Consider the following 16,767-nt stretch of genomic DNA (forward strand, 5'->3'; position numbering starts at 1 on the left):
CCCTTAGACTTTGTCCTCATTTTATCTCCATTTTTGCAGCTTGGCAGTTCTGATGCTGCAGGGAGGCAGATTTTCACACGGACCTATTTTTAAATCACTTGACATGATTCAGTGTGGGCCTTTCTGAGTAAGAGTGTAAAGATAGTGCTTAATCTGAGGAAAATAATGCTAGTTTTGTGCCCGTTTCTAAAAAAGGGGATCCACCTGGCCTGTAAGAAAAGCTTTGAGGGAGACTGACCTGATACGGTAGTTCTGGGGGTGCGTATGCTCTGTCCCATGTCACCATCAGAGACCTTCCCCAGAGAAGCATGGCACGTACCCCCTGTTACCATGTGTGTCTTCCTTTCCTAGGAGCCAGAATGCAAATTTCCAGAACCCCCGTTGCGAGAATACCCCGCTCATTGGCCGGGAGTCCCCACCTCCCTCAGTAAGTCTCTCTTTACTGCTCCTCTCTGCTTCAGCAACTTTGGGGAATACACGTTTACCACTCCTGTATACTCTCAAGGGAGCTGATTGTGCAGCCAAGCACAGGATCTGGCCCATAAATGGCAGCAATTTGAATAGACAAGCCATGTCTCACCTGCCATGGAGTATAAAACCCTGCTATGCTACTTTGGACACTGCACATAAAAAGAATAAAACTCACTCTATTAACACTGGTAATCCTATGGGCCCAGTCCTGCCACCACTGAAGTGCATGAGTATCTTGGTGGGTGACTTCAGCAGGATGATTCACTTGCATGCAGTGTACTTGCTATCTGTGGCATTGGTTCCTCAAGTTTAAAAAGAAACTTGTTAAAACAGTAAATTCAGAGTTATTGCTGAACCTCTCTCCTTAATCTGCCCTAAAGAAATGGTAGGATGAAACCTGTATTATTTTTCGTTGAGTTTTTTTAAAATCTTTCTTTCACGACTGTTTTACTTTCTTTAGAATCTATTTTTGTATTTAATTTCCTATGGAGGAAAAAAAAAAACTTTCATGGAAGGTTTTGGTATTTGGAGTGGCCTGATAGCCATTTCTGTATGCTGGGTAAAACATGGGCTTGCTGTGTAAGAACTAGATGAATCTTGCCCTCCTTCACTGGATCCTGTAAGCCTTACTTAAACCAGAATTTGGAGAACATGACATCGCAGTGCTCACGAACTTGGTGGTGTGATTACAGAGGATGAGTAGTAGCATGCTTAATAATCAAACAGTCTTCAGGTATAGGTGAAGGAAATACACTCTGTGGTGCATGGTTCAAATTCATGGAAAGAGGAGGTTGGAGGATGAAGTAGCAGGAATTGTGGTGGAAAAAAGGGCATCACATTCATGTTTTCACTCCAAAAGGACCAGTTCATCTTGCTGTAGAGAAAGTGGAAAAGTGGAGAGTTGATCCTTGTCTCTGTACTTGGCCAGACTGCTTTCAACCTTCACAAAGAGTTTTTCCTGATACCTGGTGGTACTCTGATTGCAAGCTCTGGTAGCATTACCTGCTTTCAGCAACAAGATGGTCCTCAGAAGAAGAGCTGATGTGCTGCACACAGTACAGTGTGGCAAATGCTTTACCACTGGCATTTCCTGTTGTAGGACCCTCTGGTACTGCCAAGGCATATGTTTGTTCAATGTCTGTAGACCAAGGTCCTGCTTCCCCTTCCCCTACAGCTCTTCTGCTTCAGAGAAAGCACACCCCTTTCTGCAGGGACTTTAGTTATGCAAGAAGTTCCCTGGTTCTTCAGTAGCTGTTTGCATTAATACCCTGAGGGGAAATCTGAGTCCTGGTGCCTTAGGCTGGTTTCTGAGAGTAGGTAAAGATGTAACTTGGCTTGGCAGCCATCAGTAGGGGCTATAGGGAAGTGCAGGGGCTGGGGGAGGAAGATAGTGCAGCTCTGCACCTATAGACAAGGGGAGCTTCTCCCTAGACGAGGCAAGGAATGGACTATAGGATAAATGCGTTGTCTGGAGGGACGTAGTAGATGGGCAGTGGAGAGAAGAAAAATAATGTCTACTCTATTGGCAGGCAGCAGGGAAGGGGGCTTTTCTGGGATTTTTGTATTCACAGCTCTCCATAGCAGGTGGCTGAGACCATACTGAGGCAGAAGAAATTGTAACTTTTCACAGCAAATAATCTGTGGGAGGAGAGATGAAAAGGGAATACCAATGCACGTGTCCCTGCCTCTTTTTGGGAGGGAGGAGAGGGGAATAACCATCCAAATAGGTTATGTCCAGTGGGTGGACAGAGCTGATATATTCCATTTAGCTTTCTGTGAACAGATGGTGAAAACTAAGACATGATGATCCTGCTGCATTGTTTGTCCGTTACTTTTCCTAGCTTTTTGTTTGTTTGTTGTTTTTCCCTTCTCTCATTCCTTCTGTTTTCTCCTTCTTGCCACAGGGCTATTCCCTTAGGGTTGTAGAGCCCACCTTGTCGCTGACACACACCACAGCGTTTCACTTGCTTGCACTGTGTTTTTCATGCACGTTGAGGCTGCACTCTCTTTTTCTCTCTCTTTCTTGCGTCATCACAGTTGTATTTGGCTGCCATGGACAGTAGCAGCCATATGAGCTGGCAGCTTAAGCCCTCGGACAGTGCACGGACATACTGGTAACAGCGCCCGCAAATGGAACAGGTACTGGAAAAAAGGTCCTTCTTGCTCAACCCCTTCTCCACTCCCAACCACTCCCTTCATCCCTGCACTGTTTATCCCAGGCCAGTGCCTTTTATTTCTTCACATTCCTTCCCTCTGCACCTCCCACCCCATTTCCTTCTGCCAAGGGATAAAATTAAAATCGGTGTTGCTCTGGTGCAGACTCAAGGAGCAGTATCAACCTTGCAAAGGCTTCTGGTGCACGTTGTGAGGGTTATAGGCACCCATGCCTCACAAAAGCTAACTCACAGCAGCTTCAACTCAGAGTCCACGCTTGAGAACAGCTTGAACACTTAATACTGAATGCTGCTCGAATGTAGAACTAACCTTGCCCTCCAAATGCAGAATGCAAGCTCTGCCATCACAAGAAGCCATTTTCTAGAAGTAAACAGAACTAGTCTAGCAGCTTTTCAGTCGGGACTGGTTGTCTTAATTCAGCTTTTGGCTTCCCTTGAGCCATACTGCTGTTCTGTTTGTCTTGACTGGTCATAACAGCGTGTGCCCAAAAGCACCGATACTTACCTGCCACAAGCTTTAAGTTCCTCAGTAGGATTTTTAATTTCTTGAAAGATCCTAGCTGGTAACGGTGGCCTGTCCTGAAGAGTTACTTCATTGCCTGTTAGATCTGTGTGCAGCTTCTCCTTTTATCCTTGCATTTTAAGTCAGAAAGGAGCAAGTTTAAAAAAACCTTCCCTATGGATCCAGACGTAACCACTAAGATCTGTTTCATTCTGTTTCAAAACCTTTTACTGTTTTGTTTTTTTCTGTTCTGTGTGTGTCCAAATCATCCCATCCATGTCCCGCAGGCTCTGTGGACAGGGCCCTCCTAGTACCATTTCACTGTCTGAACTCCTAATAGACTGTAGTTGCTGATGTTCTCCAAGATAGCCAGTGTTTCTTCCCTCACAGTGGTCCATGACAGCGCCATGTGCTTACAGAGTAGGTGGTCTGCATTAGGCCTTGTAGTTTTTTAGCTTGATTGAATATAGGGTATAATTAGAGCTACCAGGCAACTCACCTGGTGTGAAGGACAGTGCTCCTTCAAGGGACTACCGTCACAGAATAACTGGAAGGTGTTGGTTCCAGTTGGAACAGAGGGCCCATTGCTTTTGGCTCATGCAATCAATGACCTGTATCTCACATTCCGTTCTCAGAAATACATGTCCATAAAGCTGCTGTTCCTTCTTTTCTGCCGTTCTCATTGGTACTTTTGTCAGCCTTGCATTGGATTCCTTTCTGTCATGTTGCTGCTTGGTCTGCATTCTTGCTGCCTCTTGCCGTTTGTCTGCCTGCCTTGTGACATGCTGGGAAGGGTGCCGTCTGAACCGGGTGTCTTGATGCCCTCTGCTGTGGTGCATGAATGCAAACAAACTGGTCTTGAAGCATGGTGCTAGTGCCCTTGAAAGGGTCACAACTTTCTTCAGTGTTAAGTCTTGCAAAGACTTGCTCTTGGGCATCAGCTTATGGTGGGTTTTCTGCTTTTTGGTTCCTGCAGGTGGTATTGTAGTGATGTTAGATGGGTCTATTCCATGAAATAAAATATTGTTTGGGGGTGGAAATTCTAGTGTCTTCATTCTGGAATTGAAATCTCTTCTGGGCTGAAACATAACCTAATCTCAGTCTGTACTGTCTTCTGTTTACCTAAGATCACACCCAGAGTTTAATGTGGCTGTCTGCAGGGCTAAGAAAAAGGCATTGTATTCTTTCCAAGACTTTAGAAACAAACAAAACAAACAGAAGCTCTGTTCTTTTGAGTTGGAAAACTTAAGTCCCTTTGAATTCAGAACCCACTGGCTGGAATTGGCTGTTTCCCTGCATCTTGTACCTCCCATACATAATGATACCAAACCCTGTGTGTTTGCTGTGCTCTAGCTATTTGAAAGGTGGATCAACCTTTAAGAACTTGAATCCAGACGCTTTGGTCTTTATTGGATTACCTGAATAGCTATGGCAGGAAATCAAAGTCAGGGTAGCTGAAGAGAGATACATGTGGGTTTTTAAACCATTTACTATTTGTGGTTAATACTCAGAGTCATGGTTTCATATGGTAAGTGATCTTCCAGCGTAGCTCAGTTAGCTGTGAAGTACTCATGGTCTGTAAAGTTCACAGGAGATGGTAAAATTTATGATCTCTAAAATTAACTGATTATTGCCATTAATTTTTTTTTTGCAACCAGCGATTCCTTTGTGCACAGGCTATATGTGTTGAGCACCTAAATAGTATGTGCTGGCAAACCATACCTATGAAAGCTTACACCCTCAACAAGGCTGAATGTGAAGGAGAGACCTTTTTTCTTTGGAGAAATACAAAAATAAACTTGTGTGCAATCAGCTGTGTTTGTCCTAGCTGACTGGTAAGTGACTGAGAGGTGTGCTGTGTTGAATAGCACAAGCCACCAGGAGAAAGGGAAACAAGCAGTCTTTCAGGTGCTCTTTTTAGGATAGCTGACAGCGTGGTGAAGCTATGGGTTGAAATTTGTCCTCCGTGCTGTTTTTGAAAGGGTAAATGAGGATGTATAGGCACATGGGTACTTCCAGCAAGAGTACTGGAAGAATGACTGCATTGTGCATGTTCTTTAACCTTCTATGAAAGCTCCTCTTTTTAAAGGAAACTAAATGCAACTGTATACCTTTATAGCTGTGTCGGGCACTGCATCCAGGTTACCTCAGAGTAGAGTCCAAGGCCTCCTTAGCTCTGAATTGTGCTCAGGCTTTAAGTCTTTAGAATTACTTTTTAAAGGAGCTAAAGACTTGGTTATTTTAACAATGGATAATATAGTTTGGTTTCATATCCATGTGACTGGCAAGTGTCTGCTGACACATCTTCATCTGCTGGCCTGTCCAGATGTTGGGATCTGTGTATTCCACAGCATCTTTCCTCTGCTTCCCAGCAGAGGATGCACTGAAGGACTTGGATGAGGGACTACTGTCAACAGCATGTGGAGCAAAGCATTAGTGCGTGGAGTCTAATGCAGTGACTGAAGATCCAGTGCATGCTGATAGAGCTGAGCTGGTTATGAGAGGTGCACAGTGAAGTGTTAGCTCTCTACTTCCAGGTTTCAATTGTACTTACAATGGTCATTAAAAATACACTTTAACGAAAGGAGTAACTTGTTCAAACTGTAATGGGAAAAGGTACAAAGGTACAAAAATCCTGAGTTAAGGAGAGAACATCAGCCCTAACTCTGACTACTCTGAGTCTTGATTTGTTCCTTGTGGTGGATTGCAGGTAGGTTTGAATGTAAAATGCCCTCTGCTTGACTCTCCAAATCTTGTGTTCCTGCTTACTTTGTTTTAGTGACACTTAAACAACTGTGGGGTGTTTTCTTGGTGGAGGAAGGAGTGAATTCTTTTTGACTTCTCGCTCCATGATGGGTGTACTTTGTACATCCTTGAAATGCAGTTCATCAAGTGGCCCTTACTGGTTTTAATGCTCTAAAGAAAATTGATGTTGCATGTTTTGTGCTGAACCTGGATGACTTGTCCAGGAAGATGCACAATAACCTTCCATGATCTGAGATTTTTTAAAATACTTCTTATGAAAGCTTAGTACCTGGAAGTTCTCTGTTCATACTCATGTCCTATCTCATGTCACCATACTGAATACAAATGGAAAATGAGCAATCAAATGCATTTTCCCTTCCAAGACCCTCTTCTTATTGCAATGCTGACATTACCAGCCAAACATCATGCTATGTGAAATGTGCCCTACTTACTCTCTGAGAAAGTTCTTTGACTTCTAAGCCTCTCTGAGCCTGCTGGGTTAGTCTCATATGTTTCAATAATGCCCTAAACTTTATTTCTGAAACAGAATTCACATTTAATAAACTATATAGAATATAGTCCTTAAACTGGCTCAGCTTGGTATTTTCTACCTTTTTCCTTCTCACTGACAAAAAAATACATCTTTAAAAGAGAAAGAATAGATGTACCCTTTCTCTTCTAAATATAGATGCCATTTCTGGGCCAGAGCTTTATATTAAGATCCATGTTCTGCAGAAAGTTTTCCAATTATGGAAGACACTAAAAGATGAGTGTGCAAATAAGCCACAGGTGTCTTCATCTTGTGCCGATGGGGTCAGCTCTGCCAAAGCGGCAGATTCTCTCTTCTATTGTACAGAGGTTCAGCCTGGGTCAGTCTTTGAAGGAAAACTGATAAAATACTGTTAATTTGCTGAAAACCCCTTTGGACATCTGAGCTTTTGAGAGCCTAAAGATGCCTCATAATGTTCTTCCCTGTGGGCAAGATAAATCATACCTCCTGGTGTGGAACTACCTTTCAGTTGTCTCTTTGCCAGCTTAACTGGCTATTTTATGTGGCTTGGTTTTAAAGGTGATAAGAAGTCAGTATGCTGAAGAGCACTCTTGGGAAGTAAGATGTGGGTATTATAGCATTATTCAAGCTCCAGCTGGTATAAAAAGAGGAATAAAATGTCTGTCCTCATTGCTTGGTTGTCAGTATTATGGTAGCAGAATCCCAGAAGCAGTAATGTGGTCATGATGAAGGCATTGAACACATTGGCATAAAGAGGCAAAATCTTTTGTTCTTACTGCTGGGCAAGAACATTATTTAGATGCTTTTCAGCTCGTTATTCAAAGCTGAATGGTGTATGTTACCTCAGTAGCTTCTGGGAGCTATTTTGGAATTACCTTGCTTAGAATAAAAAAGAAAATAAGAAAGAACAACCCCCCCAAACCAAAACAACCTCTCATCTTCCTGACTTTCTCTTCTCACCCCCAAGCTGGAGTCTGGTCTACTGCTGTATGGTACACAGGTCGGATCCCAAACTACAGTGGTGGATTATTACCTGTCTGATAACTGTTAGCTGATATCATCTTGTTTGATGGCAGCCTGGTTCCAGCCTGACAGGGTCTGTTCGTTCTTGGGTGTAAATTGTTCAGAGATTCATTCTTCCACACTTTTCTTTCAAACTGCCCATCTGCAATGCATGCAGTCTTCTGATGCCCTCATTGCTGTAAAATGCAATGGAAAAATGCAGTGTACACCCCTTTTTTTTTTTTTCTTCTTTTAACCTCCTTTTCTGGCATGGTTGAAAGCAACAACATGACTAAGAGAGGATGAAGGTATAAGGTGGGTTTTTACAACTGCATCACTTCCATTTCCCTCTCTTCTCCCCAGTGAAGTATGGCATATTTCGACTCAATGACTATTGGATTTCCTTCTCTGTAGAGAGCTTGGATGAATCATTAGCCCATCTGCACTGACCTGGCCAGCATCCTTGCAGCAGGCTGACAGTGTGTTGCTCACACTTGACTATGCAGTGGCTTGTGAAACTTTCCTTGTCAGACCAAGCCAGCAGCAGCTCCTTGATATGCTTGCTGTAAATACAGACCGTTTTATGCTGGGAGGTGGTCATAATCTGTGGTTCTGTGTTTACATTAGTCATTCTGACTTTTCTGTTCTGTTTGTTTTGTTTTTTTGTCTTCTCTTCCTCCAGTACACCTCCAGCATGAGAGCCAAATACCTCGCCACCAACCAACCTCGTCCAGATGCTGGCAGTGTGCATTAAAATGAAAAAGCAAAAGCAAAAAAACAAAACCCACACGTGCAGTCAGACTAAACAATGTGCCAACTGCTGTGCCCCTGTGCTGTCCTCGTAGAACAATCCTGCTGTTCTGCCCAAAATCCAGTGCAGCTCCTTCTGTTTCTCCAGTCCAGACCACCCCTCCAACCTGGTATCTGCCCACTGGAGTGGAAGCCCCTTTTGAGTTTAAGCCTTCACCTTGTTGTACCTGATGTGCAAGAGAGATTGAACACGTGCAGGCGAGCAACTGAGAGCACCCAGGCAAGAAACTGGGTCCACCTGCCTGGGGCCAACTTTATCAGAGTAGCCTAACAGAAAAAGTTGGTGAATATCTTCCGCCCCCTTTTTTCCCCTTATGTTCCCCAGAGGGACTTGGTGAAAGATGGTGGTAGATCTTCTTCACTTCTGCAGTGGGAGCAGCAGTCTGTCAAACACTGAAGAAGCAGAGGCTTGGTGCTAGCGTACAGTGAGGGGATGCTGAGTCAATGTGTGATGCAGCATTTTGGTGGGAGTCCTCTGGTCCGGTGCCCTGTGTGAGGGAGGAGGGAGACTCCTGCCTCATGGTGTCACTGCATATCCACTGTAATTTGGGAGCCTGGGGCTCTTCTGGAGCAAACCATTCCACTACTGTGGTTAACTTCTTTAAAAATTCCATTAAGAAAATGCCTTTTTCTTTCCTACTGTATCTAGCATGTGAATTCTCGAGGAGGAGCAGGGGGGCCCCAGCACTAGTCAACTACCCTGTCCATTGCTCTGAACCTGACCTCTCTGCTCCATCAGGGAAGCCCAGGTACTTGCAGATGGCATTCTGGGTGCTGCCTTTACGAGGCCGACACACAGATCAGACAGGAGCCAGCCATCCACTTGGTGCCAAATTTTCCCAGTAGAAGACTTGTAAGACTTTAGGCGGGGGGGGGGGGGGTATTTTTGCACTAAAGAGTTTCAGCTCTCTGATGCTACATCTCACGGGATAGTCAGCTTGCAAAAGCAAGAGAGACTGGAAGCACCAGTGGATTTATAGGGAATGCAGGCTCTTCCTGCAGGAGTGACCTGTGAACTCTGCTGGGCTTATTTTCTTTTTTTTTTTTTAAATCATAATTTACAGCACAGGGTTGCTGAACTGGCATTGAAGGAGGTTTTTTGGAGCCTCAGTCCTAACAAACTCACAATATTGTCAGTATAATCAGAAACCCAAACGACATCTGGAGAACATTGTGACTGTCAGAACTGTTTTTTTATTTTATTCTATTTTATTTTGTTTTGTTTTTCAAGGCATGTTGCTAACCACTATCTGACCATGTTGAGGCACATGTAAAGCATTTTTCTAGTCATGAGGCAGAACAAGGCTTGCAAAGGGGCAGCTGCGTGCCCTCAGAGGGCAACATCCTCCATTGGTGCTGTACTTCCCACTGAAGAGCAGTGCTCTGAAGGGCACTGACAGCTTCCTCCTGGAAGAGGAGACTGCTTCTTGGGAGGTGCTGTCGAGTCCTGCCCTTTCAGTAGGGTAACTATGATGTTCCTTTTTGTCTTTTTACCTCTGAGTGAGGGCATCTTAGTGTAGCTGCTGAGCATTATATAAAATAACTGGCAGAGTAAATAAAGTGGGAAACGTCTCTCCAACTGGAGTTGAGCCATTGGCAGAGGCAGTCTTCACCTCAGTGATGTTCAGACTCGATGTCTGTTTACCCAGCGTTTGCTGTATGGGGCACAGAATCTACCAATCTGCCTTTACTCGTCAGTTGCCTTCTTGCAGTGAGGTAGGAATTGCTCCTAGCAGGTAGCTAACTAGGATGATGGTATCTGCTCTAAAATGGTACCAGCTCTGTGGAAGGGCAAGCTTTGAGACTCCTCTTAAGATAGAAACCACTAGTAGACTGCAAAAGCTGTAGGCCAGCTATTACCATTCAGAGGAGCAAGGGAGACGGGGAGGAGGCACCACCATGCAGACAGGAAGGGAAGGTTTTGGAGAAAACTTCACACTTCACAGTAAATCTCTGGAAGCAGGATTTTCTTGCTCAGGACTGAATATGCCCTTTCAGACACATTTGATGGGCTTCACACTGAAACATACCTCTGTTATCAAATAACAAGGGCAGGGAAATGTAGTCACAGGTGGTATGGAGGGACACTGTGGCTCATGTGCACCAGGTTTCCCACCCTATCTTAAAGCCTACCAGGAGACCCGGGTGTGCAAGCATGTGGCGTGGTTAGCTTGCAGGGCCCAAAGCATGCAACTGCTATCTGGGGGGAACTGAACCTTCCGCCCGCTTTGAAGAAAGAAGCAAGAGCCATATAATCCTTATTAAGACTGAATTGTTCTGCCATCATCTCTCCTTGCAAGGATGTGCTTGGATTGCTACTTAGACTGTCAATTTTAGGGGAGCTGCCCTAAAATCTGTGGCCTGGTCCTACTCATTGAAGGCAAGTGTTTTGAAGGCTGGAGGGTGTGGGGAATCCTGTGAAAACAAGTGCTTCTGTATATTGACTTTTCTGTATACAGAATGCATCCTGAACATGTGTGTGACTGCACTTCGGGTTGGATCTAAATTGTCACAGTGGTATTGTCTGTGCCAGCATGAATAACGGGGGAGCGAGCCTATGCCTTTTTGTTTGTGGCATCTAATGGAGCAGCCACCTTGGCCTGCTTCCTTCCAAGGTTTGGCATAGCCACTCGTAACACCCAGAATAACTTCTGACAATGTACAGGGCTTGCAGCAAGGCACAGATGGGGAGATACGTGCTCTGTGACTTCAAAATATAACTGGAAAGAATGTTACGGAGATAACATTTTGCTCTCTGGAGGCCAGCGTAACGTGACTGCAGTGTGAGCTGTGTACCTTTGTCCAGCCAGCACTTCCTTTACTTGACATGGATATTGCACTTTCGTAAAGCATCCTGGAACTCTGCTGCCCCACCGCATGCTGTGCAGAGCGCTGGATAGGAAACACAGACAAATGGGTTTCTTTTGGTTTATTATTATTACTACTTTTTTTTTTACTGGAACCTTGAGCAAGAGTGTGGCATTTCTGCAGGCTGGCTGGTTTGAACAGGTCTGCTGAAGAACAGATGGCCTTTGCCTATTCTTATGGCTGCGACATAATCAGCCTCATCCATATGGTCACATTTTGTCTGAGGAGTGGACTTTCAAAAGCCAAGATCTCCCAGACTCTGTGCCTCCCTCTCGGGTGAACAGCAGGTGCTACGTGGCGAAGACTCATCTGTTCTCCATGGCATTCATGGTTGAGGGAGTCCAAACTCTTCAAGCTGTAGGAGGTAAAGCTGTAGAGACTTCTCTCTCTTCCATTGTGTCTCTCTGTTTTTAATGTGACAAAACGCCAAGGCCATATCACTTGGTGTGTCCCAGCTGACCTTTTTGGAACATTACTCATGTTACTGGTTGCTAGCAAAAGGGTCCAGAATTCAGGGGAGATGAGATCGGCCTCTGGACACCTCGCTGACTGCAAAATGGAAGGCAGCTTCTCCGGTTGAAGGTGACTGCATCAGTGAAGACACTTCATGTTACTTTTTCAGAAGCACAAATGTGGTCATTGGCTTGTCTGGTTGGCTTGGTTTATTTCCACTGCATCATCATGTGTGAATGACGCTTTCTTTTGGAACTGAGAACTCTTCCAAGCACACAAACATCTCCACAATGTGAAATGTAAATAGCATGTTGGACTCTTGTGTCCAGTGTTCAAGACTGCATTGTAATTGTAAAGGAAATCGAATCAAGACTTGGCTGTGAATTTCTTGTGCTGTCTTGGGAATATAACTGTAGTGTTTGTATCCTGTATGTATTATTAAACTGAGTTCATTTTATGTGCTGATAAAAGGGTTCAAGCTAAGATTTTTAGCGTGCATCCATGTATTCAAATGTGAAGGATGGAGTGCTCCCTTCCCCTCCTGTCCTTTTTAAGTTTCCTCCATTTGATAGGTGTTAATTTTCCGTGTACAGTCATCTCAGCCAAGATGCAAGGATGTTCATTTGAGTGCTTTGAGGGGGACACAGTGCATGGGGTTTTAAGTGATCCTAAGTTAGGATTTCTATAGCAGTTCCCTGAAAATACATGAAAAGTTTGGCCTTTTTGAGAGTAAACCATTTCTCAGAGGGCTGCTTAGCCATTGCTCATGAGAGCTTTGGGTGCTGCAGGGTGATAGCAGACAGGAGTGGGTGGATACCTGTAAGAGCAAGGTACAGTACCTGTATGGATAAACCATGCTTCACTTCTGGTCCTGCCTTCTCTTCCTTCTAGCAGCAACTGAAATACCATGCTGAGCCCTTTGAAGAAGAAAGAAGTGTCTTGGCTTGTTGATTCTAGCCACCCCACCTCATTCAGGAGAAGATGAGGTGGGTGGATTTTCCTTTAGCTAGGGAGAGGAGCTGTCTTTGAAGTACTTCCTACCTGGGGACCAAGGAGAAGCCAGGGTCTTCCCCACCTCAGCAAGTCTGTTAGTGTAACTCAGTGAACATCTCTGGATGGGAGGGGGAAAAGCCCTCCAGGGGGGTACCAAGGAGTTAGATCTAATGCCTTGAGAGAAGAGACCTGACGGCTTAATCTGTACCTTTAACCAGGTGGCTTCTTTCATCACAGCCTACTCCCCTTTTCTAGAAATTATTTGTGTGCATGCTATGGATGGCTTCCCTAGTCATTCCAGGAGGCCCAGCAGAAGTGTGGGATGTTTTGGTAGCAGTTCCTAGATGGTGAGCAAGTGATCTGTGCTTTCGGGGGGCAGGGAGATCTCCTGCCGAGCCGTGATGGTGAGCGTGTTGCCCAGCTGGGAGAAAGGATGGGTTACTGGTGGCCTGGAGCTCCCAGGTGCTCACCCAACCCCTGTGGCTGCCTGCATGAACAAAGTGGAACATAAATTGATGTACAACCAGAAAGTTCAAAATACTCCTTTCCTAAAGAGGATAACTGTAGCATGAAGCTCTTAGGTGCTCTGCATATTTGATACCACATTGCTCCTCACTATGCAATTCCCAACTCCTTCCTTCCTGTTCTCTAATCTCACACCAAGACTTCTCCAGTGGCCTCTGCCCAGGAGGCCACTGAAGTCCCAGAAAAAACTTCATTTCTTTCATTGTCCTCTGCATTGGGTCCAGGTGCCCAGCCGTCACGTCGCGTGCCTCAGGTCCCTTGTTAACGGGAGGCCCCATGAGTTTTATTTGCATCATTCAGAGGGAAGTTTATTTTCTTGGACACTGTGCACAGAAACCTAATGGTGAACATGTACCTGGCCTTTTTGTAACTTTTCTGTTTTTTCTTCTTAACCATAATGGTTGTATATCATACCACTTTATATACATATATAATATATAAATATATATAATTTTTTTTAAAACTTTGGACCTGCTAGTTTCTTTCAAGTGTTCCTGCACTTACCCAAAATGTTTTTAAATTGTGAGGGTTAAAGAGGATTGAGCCCATTTTTGTATCTTTACTTTTAATTCTGTAGTTCTATTGATTGTAATGTAGCTATTTTTTACTGTAACTTTTTGGTTTGCAAATACTAAACAAAAAAACCTAAATGTAATTTCTGTGGTTTCTATTCAGCTTGGGTTTCATGTTTTAAAAATAAACAATTTAAAACCACTGTTCCTATTTATTGATTCTTACTTTCTCTCTTTTTTTTTTTTTCCTTATTCATAAACCTGTCTGAATTTTTGTTACCTTTCATACATTGTGGTAGATCCATGAAGTGAGGATGGGTAACAGAGCTATAAAGTCTAATAGCTAGTAGAGGGTGGAAGCAGTAGGAATGTGAGTGCCCTGTACTACAGACACCAAATTATTAGTGTCGGTCCTGCTCTGTGAGATGAAGTGTGTGCACAGGTATAGGCAGGGCTGCTTTCTTCCTTCGCTTGTAGGTCTCAGCCTGATCTGGTTGCTGCTAGAAATCACAGACCTTGGGATTCCTACCTAATCCAATTTGAAGATGACTGTTAAAATTGAATTGGACAGCTTCAAAAGAACCTCTGAAGAAAAATGGTCGATACTGACATTTCCTCCGGGGGAAGCTGCACTAACCCTGCTTTAGAAAGGAGGTGGCTGGCACCCCTCCTGAGCGCTCTGCAGCTGGGGGCCTGGGAGGCGAGGTTTGGCAGGGGGGAGCCTGGATGGGGGCACGGAGCTGGGCTGGTGCCTGCTGCGGGGCCGTCCTCGTAATCGGGACCTGCGGGGGCTACAGGCACCGCTGCAGAAGATGCTGGAGCAGCTGGGGGACGTGGACATCAGCCTGTGCATGGTGCCACGGCGTGGGATACCTGAGCCGCGTCTGCTGCTTTGCTTATGCTGGAGCAGCAGTGAACGCGAGCAGTTTGTTTTCACCAGCAGAAGTGTGGAAAAATGGTGGGGGGGGTACAACACCAGCTCAGTCAGTGCAAAGGCGTCCCGTCAGGAGACGATGAAACGTATGTACGTGCCTTCGGTAGCATCACATGGAGCGGTGCAGCTCAGCGTGGGCTTGTCTTTCTCGGCTCTGCCCCAGGCTATCGTGGGTTTCTTTTTAGTTCTTCGTTTGTACTGTTCTCTGATTGCAGGCCCATTCTGCCGCGTTTATCAAGTAGTGAACAAAAACCTTTACCTTCCTGTAGTTCTCTTGATCTGTTTTCTGCCTGATCCTGCCAGTCAAATTGAGGGATTGGTCTCCGTCCTGCGCTGTTCTTGCCCCCAACCTCAGCCCATTGCTTACCAGCTGCTGGTCATAGAATCATAGAATCATTTAGGTTGGAAAAGACCTTTAAGATCATCAAGTCCAACTATAAACCTAACTCTGCTAAGTCCACCACTAAACCATGTCCCTAAGCACCTCATCCACATGTCTCTTAAATACGGGGCATGGTGGTTCAGCCACCTCCCTGGTCAGCCTGTTCCAGTGTCTGACAACCCTTTCAGTGAAGAAATTTTTCCTAATATCCAGTCTAAACTTCCCCTGACGCAACTTGTGGCCATTTCCTCTTGTCCTATCACTTGTTATTTGGGAGGAGAGACCAGCACCCACCTCCCTGCAGCCTCCTTCCAGGTAGGTCCTTGGGAAACATTCCCACCCCAAACTGCTGTAAAGCCAAACCGTATCTCCTGCTGCCGAATGCCCCCGTGCCTGAACTCGATGCCTAGGATGAGGGATGGGGGGAGCAGAGCAGCTCCTCACGTGGGAGTGTGGGTCTTTTAGCGGGGGAGAGGAAACAACTGTGAAGTGGGAAGGGGCATGGAAAAGCCCCTCGGCAGGGTTTGGTGACAGCAGGTAGCTCCAGCAGTGCTGACTGCTCTTGATCCAACCGTGGGTTAAAGCAGAAAGCTGCCAAACTACCCGGTGATGCTGTAAGGACCAGGCTGACGGACCTGGATGTCACCACGAAGTGGCAGAGCCAGTTTGAAGGCTCCTGAGAGGGAACCGCATCCCGCAGCCCTGCGACCTGAGCTGGGCTCCCGGGCACGCTCCTCCGTGGTGCCGCTGGTCCTGCCCTGCTCCCCGTGACAGTGTGCGTGCACAGGTATGTCCTGTTGCCTTGGAAGGCCAGACTGGTCTAAGCAATAATTTAACTCTTTGCTAATGCTATACTTTTTTAGTGCTGTGTGTGTTTGTATGGCAGAAACCCACACCTTTGCTCTCCAGTCCTGCCCGTCGGTACGGTGCAGAACCACAGAAGACTTTTTGCTGCCTTTCATCCTCACGGCTGTGAATCTCCACAGACATCAGTTTTCCTCCCTTCACTAATAATTGACAGATCTGCCTCCCCTCTCTTTTTTTCCCCCCTAAAGGAAGAACCCACGTTTTACATCTTCATCCTTGATCTGAGATGATTAAACCTGCTCTCTGGTGCAAAGGGCTTGGAGCAGTCAAGGGAATCGATGGTGTGAAGGAAAATAAAGTCCCCTCAGAGTCTGCATGTAAATATTTTACCAGGTTTATGGACTCCCACCAGGGATGGGACCATGTGAAGGCCACCTGCCCAGTGACCTTTCCCAGTGCTTGCCAGCTAGCCGTCCACAGCAGCCGCAGGCTTCGCTCACCCTGCTGCACCTCTGTCCCAGTGGGAGCAGGGCAGGGCTCTCTCCGGAGCCATACAGAGCTGGGGGAAAACAGAGGGGAGGGTAAAGTATGTGTTTGAATAAACCCTGCCTTCTGATCAGCCTTCAGTAGTGGTCTGTTAGATCTCTGTCCTCAAAGATAAGGCAGGGAGAGATGCCCTGGGGAGATGCTTTCAAATACATTTGTTCCTGTGGAGTGCTGAGCTGTGCTAACAGCAGCCTTGCCTCTGGGAGCTGTTGGTGGGTTGGCAGCTGGAAAACCGGCAGGCAGAGCTGGTGGCTGCCGCGTGCTCGCTGGGACGCAGTTACTGACCAAATGCCCCCATCTCCTGTCACCGCTTGGGGTGGAAAATGGCCTGTGCTACAGGTAATGTTTTCTGTTGAATGTGGTGCGGTGCATGCCGCGTCTGATGCTGATGCTGAAGCCTGGATCTCCCTAGCTTCTTCCATCGGATGCATTTGAGAGCTGGAGTCACGGCTGTCCTTTGGTAGGGTCTCCTCAGGACTCTGCCTCCCCATGTGTCCAGGGAAGGGAGCAGGCAGCTGAAATTGCAGCTCAT

At 45.8% G+C, this 16,767-nt stretch overlaps 1 protein-coding gene across 1 annotated transcript in view; it reads left to right on the forward strand.

Moving 5' to 3' along the window:
• The window catches only part of TTYH3 (tweety family member 3), a 74,342-nt gene extending 65,257 nt beyond the window's left edge, over window positions 1-9,085 (forward strand). Inside the window, exons 13-14 of the mRNA XM_059826298.1 lie at window positions 352-427; window positions 8,088-9,085. Coding sequence (XP_059682281.1) covers window positions 352-427; window positions 8,088-8,159 — 148 coding nt within the window. The 3' untranslated portion in view covers window positions 8,160-9,085. The remainder of the gene's footprint in view (window positions 1-351; window positions 428-8,087) is intronic.
• Window positions 9,086-16,767: the final 7,682 nt, after the last annotated feature.

Source organism: Gavia stellata, chromosome 18 (assembly GCF_030936135.1).
Source record: "Gavia stellata isolate bGavSte3 chromosome 18, bGavSte3.hap2, whole genome shotgun sequence".
Taxonomy (NCBI): Eukaryota; Metazoa; Chordata; class Aves; order Gaviiformes; family Gaviidae; genus Gavia; species Gavia stellata.